At 38.6% G+C, this 6,004-nt stretch overlaps 1 protein-coding gene across 1 annotated transcript; it reads right to left on the minus strand.

Annotated features, from left to right (window-relative positions):
* Positions 1 to 3,641: 3,641 nt before the first annotated feature.
* Positions 3,642 to 5,676, minus strand: LOC130966938 (uncharacterized). Its single transcript, XM_057891758.1, has one exon. It carries the CDS (start codon positions 5,579 to 5,581, stop codon positions 4,025 to 4,027), a length of 1,557 nt encoding a protein of 518 aa, XP_057747741.1. The 5' UTR covers positions 5,582 to 5,676; the 3' UTR covers positions 3,642 to 4,024.
* Between the last annotated feature and the right edge of the window lie 328 nt (positions 5,677 to 6,004).

Below are 6,004 nucleotides of genomic sequence, written 5' to 3' on the forward strand. Positions count from 1 at the left end.
CCTAGACCTTGTTCTTATGTATTTTCAACGGTGGAGTTTCTACACACCATAGATTAAGGTATGGAGCTCTGCTGTACCTCGAGGATTAATGCAATTACTATTGCTCTTCCATTCAATTCAGCTTGTTCTTATTCCAAGATATTCATTCTCACTCAAGAACTTGATGAATGTGATGATTATGTGACACTCATCATCATTCTCACTTATGAACAAGTGATTGACAACCACTTTTGTTCTACAAGCAAACAAGGCTCTAATGTTTATCTCTTGGATTCCTGATACACGACGCATGGTTGATCACCTGACAACCGAGCGCTCGCCTGACAACCGAGCCAGCCATTCCGTGAGATCAGAGTCTTCGTGGTATAGGCTAGAACTGATGGCGGCATTCAAGAGAATCCGGAAGGTCTAACCTTGTCTGTGGTATTCTGAGTAGGATTCAATGATTGAATGACTGTGACGTGCTTCAAACTCGCGAGTGTGGGGCGTTAGTGACAGACGCAAAAGAATCACTGGATTCTATTCCGACATGATCGAGAACCGACAGCTAGATAGCCGTGCCGTGACAGGGTGCGTTGAACATTTCCACTGAGAGGATGGGAGGTAGCCACTGACAACGGTGAAACCCTTGCATAAGCTTGCCATGGAAAGGAGTAAGAAGGATTGGATGAAGACAGTAGGAAAGCAGAGAGACTGAAGGGACAAAGCATCTCCATTCGCTTATCTGAAATTCTCACCAATGGAATACATAAGTATCTCTATCTTTATCTTTATGTTTTATTCATATATCATCCATAACCATTTGAGTCTGCCCGACTAAGATTTACAAGGTGACCATAGCTTGCTTCATACCAACAATCTCCGTGGGATCGACCCTTACTCGCGTAAGGTTTATTACTTGGACGACCCAGTGCACTTGCTGGTTAGTTGTGCGAAGTTGTGTTTATGCCATGGTATTGAGCACCAAGTCTTTGGGGCCATTACTGGGGATTATTTGAGTTGTGAAAAGTAGTGATCACAATTTCGTGCACCAACTTGCAACGTATATATTTTAATAATTTTTAATTCGCTAATTTTTGCCCGCATCACTTGTCTAGTATAAATAGGACCTTTTACTATTGTATTAGGCATGCTGGAATCTTTGATCAGTTTTATGCTATCTTAGACATTGGGGGCTGGCCTCACGGCCATGCCTGGACCATCATCACTTATGTATTTTCAACGGTGGAGTTTCTACACACCATAGATTAAGGTGTGGAGCTCTGCTGTTCCTCGAGTATTAATGCAATTACTACTATTTTCTATTCAATTTATGCTTATTCATGTTCTAAGATATCCATTCGCACACAAGAACATGATGAATGTGATGATTATGTGACGCTCATCACCATTCTCACTTATGAACGCGTGCCTGACAAACACTCCCGTTCTACATGCAAACAAGCTTGAATGCATATCTCTTAGCCTTCTGATTCACGATCAGAGTCTTCGTGGTATAAGCTAGAATCAATTGGCAGCATTCTTGAGATCCAGAAAGTCTAAACCTTGTCTGTGGTATTCCGAGTAGGATCTGGGATGGGATGACTGTGACGAGCTTCAAACTCGCAAGTGTTGGGTGCAGTGACAGATGCAAAAGGATCAATGGATCCTATTCCAACATGAATGAGAACCGACAGATGATTAGCCGTACGGTGACAGCGCATTTGGACCATTTTCACTGAGAGGACGGATGGTAGCCATTGACAACGATGATCCCCAACATACAGCTTGCCATAGAAAGGAGTGTGAAGGATTGGATGAAGGCAGTAGGAAAGCAGAGATTCAGAAGGAACAACGCATCTCCATACGCTTATCTAAAATTCCCATCAATGAATTACATAAGTATCTCTATCTTTATTTTATGTTTATTTATCTTTTAATTATCAAAACTCCATAACCATTTGAATCCTCCTGACTGAGATTTACAAGATTACCATAGTTTGCTTCAAGCCGACAATCTCTGTGGGATCGACCCTTACTCACGTAAGGTTTATTACTTGGACGACTAAATGCACTTGCTGGTTAGTTGTGCGAAGTTGTGGAAAAGAGTTGAGATTACAATTATGCCTACCAAGTTGTTGGCGCCATTGAGATCACAATTTCGTGCACCACCAACTCATCACTCCGTTAGTAAGTCATTACTGTAAAAAGGTTGAGAGACTAATATAGTGCCCAATTATCAATATCATGGATATAAATAGTACAATTAGAATTTCGAAGACCATTTAAGTGCACATAACCTATCTCAATGACCACTTTAAAATTTTTAGTTTTCGAATAATAATTGTTTAACTTAAAAAACAAACTCCCACAAAAAATAATGAACTAGGATCATAAATCAAAAAGTCATTGAAGGATTGTGGTACAAAATAATATACATCTGTTCTAGAATCTATTAAAAATTGAAAATATTTCTTGTGTACTCTGATAACATAAAATTATTTTCATCACTCACATTTTAATTGAAAAAACTAAAAAAAAGGACTTATTAGAGTTCATATATATCCCAAATTACAAAAGAACAAGATAACAGCTACAACTACACCACTTTGACATTTGTCAATCTTGCTTTGATTTGAGATCCTTGTCTAGTTTTTATTGGATAGTGACCAAATCAAATTCTCTATTGTCTGACTCCTACCTCCTATCGGTTCCAGAAACTGAAAAGATATTGCCAGAATCAAGGAATCATAGAAAGAATAAGTATGAACACAAATTGATTCAATTGGAATTTAAAGAGGATTCAGTACATTTTGGATTTTAAAGAGTGCTAAGGACTACACTGGGTCACCAACATTCATTTGTCACCTCAATTAGTAGTTGTAGTATTCGCATGGTAGTGATGGTGCCAACTTATCACTCTGTAAGTTATTGTGAGTAAAGATCCATACATTACTATGGTGTAAGTTGTAAATATCTAGAACATAAATAGTACAATTAGAATTTTAGAGATTATTTAAATACACACGAGCAATCTTAAAGGATATTTTAAAATTTTAGTTTTCGAATACTATTTTGAGAATTTAACTTAAAAAGAAAACTAAAAATAATGAATATGGATCATAAATTCAAAAACCATTAAAGAATTGTAGTACAAAATAAAATACGAACAATCATGTAATCATCTCATGACACATCACATCTGATCTAAAATCTATTAAAAATTAAAAATATTTTGTGTGCTCAAATAACAAATGAATATTCTTACTCTGCAATATTTATTTTATTAGTTTGAGGTTAGTTTTTATTTTTAATATTTATTATGGGAAATTTTCTCAAAATTGGGTATCATAAAGGTGGCAGCGAAAGAGTGCATAAAATCTCATCCGTGATATAATTAATAGTCACCGTGAGAAGAATTGTGAGGAACAGACCTCCGTAATTCATTCTATTATTTGTAACTTGGGTTGCTGATTGCAACCACAGTACTAGCATGGAAATAAAAGTGGAGTTGTGAAACACCATGGACGAGGCTTGGTGGAAAATAGATACATATACTTCAAGTGAATAAATAGTAATTAATTTTGCATTCCAGAATTCAAGTCTTGACTCGTGAATAACTGAATAAGTCACAGGTTTGGCAGATTTTCTTATCACAGAAATTTAGAACATGATTACATGAATTTATGCAGAAAGGAGTTATTCAATTGTAAACTCCAAAGCGATAAACAAAATTTTGTAAAGTACATCTCAATCTATCTAATATTCAAATGGGGATCTCAATCTATCTGAAGGACATCAAAATCTTGTAAAGTTGTATGTATGTTAATAATAAATGTTCAAAGCTAACCTTGTTCTCTACTTGTGTTGCTCAAACATATGTAGAATCAAAATAAATTTGAAGTAGTTTTTATTACTCATGGGAGGAACAACTGTACATGACTAAACACCAACTATCTGCATTGAGCTACCTCTCAAAATGTTGGCATTTTCTGCTTCGTTCAACCAGTGGTTATGAATGTTCCTGAAGCGAGCATGAATTTCTTTATGCAGCAGATAGAAGAACATCTTTTGCGAATGAGGCAGAGCCGTTATTAGGCGCGCCCTTAATATTTAGAATAAAAGTAACCAAATTATAAATCTGAACATTCTCAAATGATGGTATCTTCCTCCCCCTTGCAAATTGAGGACCATGTCCAATAAAAATGCTCCTCATGGAGAAGAATTCATTATCATATCCATGCGAACCACCGCATTCTTTGTTCTTGGATCTCTTCTGCTTAACCTTGAAGCCTTCCTCAAGCAAGCCAATTATCGGAGGAATCCTATCGCTGGCTGAATAATGAAGCCTACTAGGCAGATCCTCCTTCAGATACACCTTCAAATACCTCCCATTCTCAAGTTTCCCAGAACTCAATCCTTGGTTCATCTTAGCAACAACATCTGAAGGTGAATAACCAGAAGGTGGCATGATAGCAAGTAATGGAGTATGAGAAATGACCCAATTATCCGGAACATTGATCCAAGGAGCAAGGTCATCCAAGAATATCAATTTCTTATCACAAGTAGTAACCATTCCATGATCACCGACCATAATAATAGTAACATCATCAAAAATCCCTCTTTGTTCCAAACCAAAAATCAACCTACCAATCATTCTATCAATTCTAGAAACAGCTTCGGTGATCTGAGGATCATCCGCACCAACCTTGTGACCCTGATGATCAGGATCTTCAAAATAAAGTGTCATGAAATCAGGGATTTCATCACTAGGTAAATCAAAGTAGCTCAAAACAGCATCAACCCTATCCTCAAATGGAACAGAACTATTGTAATGCCTACAAAAATTCAAAGGGCAATTCCAAGGACCTTTGTGTACCTGAGTGCCAGGCCAGAAGTATGTGGCAGCATTCAAACCGTTCTTGACGACAGTTTCCCATAAAGGCTCACCAAGCCACCATTTTGGGTCAATGGCTCCCATGTAGAAAGCGTCGCCAGAGTGTGGATCCAAGAAATGGTTGTTGACGATGCCGTGGTATGCAGGGTAGAGACCAGTGGCAATGGAATAGTGGTTTGGGAAAGTTAGGGATGGAAAAACTGGGATCAAACCTGTTTCAGCTTCGGTTCCATTTGCAATCAAGCGTGCAATATTAGGGGTTGGGGTCTTGAATTGGTACCCGAATCGAAACCCATCTGAGGAAATTAGGATAACTTTCGGGCGATTGAGCTTTGTGAGAGGACGAGCATGAGACACAGAAGGCAAAGGAGTTGGAGAAGGAGAAGGAGAAGCAGAAGCAGAAGAAGTGAGTGATGATGCTGTTGTTGTTGATGAAGATGACGGTGATCTGGAAGAGAAGAAGAGGTAGGCGAAGGCAGAAGCTACAGAGAGAGAAATGCAGGTAACGAGGATGAGAACGATGAATAAGGGTTTGTTATTGGAAGTTGACAAAGGTTCCGAAGAAGAAGAAGAGTCGGTGTTGAAAGAGAGAAGAGCCGCAGTAGAAGGAGAGTCGTCGTGGTCGTGTTCTTCGTCGAGTTCATTGGTCGGAATTGGCGTTGGTTTGGTTGAAGTCAATGTGGATGGTAGAGAATCCGAACCCATCTTCGGACATTCAAAAGAAAGATAGAAAGAAAGTCGTTTAATTTCAGGTTGTGTCGGTGTTATTCGCTGCAGATTTGGGGAAGAAAGGGATCTTGTTATTGTTTGGTTGAGTTGAATCTAAGCAACTGTGGTGAGTTACAGATACAGCGATGTTCGTTCGCTGTCCGCGGAGACTCCAAGTCAGCCACGGTCTCTAAAGTCATTGGTGGATCATGAGATGAGAAGGGACCCACCTGTGACTTAACGGTTCCATAACTAACAATTACCAAGGTTTTAAAAACCGGTTTGAACCGGTTGGTCGAACCGTAAACGGATAGAAATAGTGATTCAGCTAGATGCTATAATCAAAAGTTTCAGATATCACACTTGAACCGTCAAACCGGTCAGAAACTGGTTGATCGAACCGAATCATAACTTAGCCAA

The sequence above is a fragment of the Arachis stenosperma genome, chromosome 3 (genome assembly GCF_014773155.1).
Source record: "Arachis stenosperma cultivar V10309 chromosome 3, arast.V10309.gnm1.PFL2, whole genome shotgun sequence".
NCBI classification, from domain to species: Eukaryota; Viridiplantae; Streptophyta; class Magnoliopsida; order Fabales; family Fabaceae; genus Arachis; species Arachis stenosperma.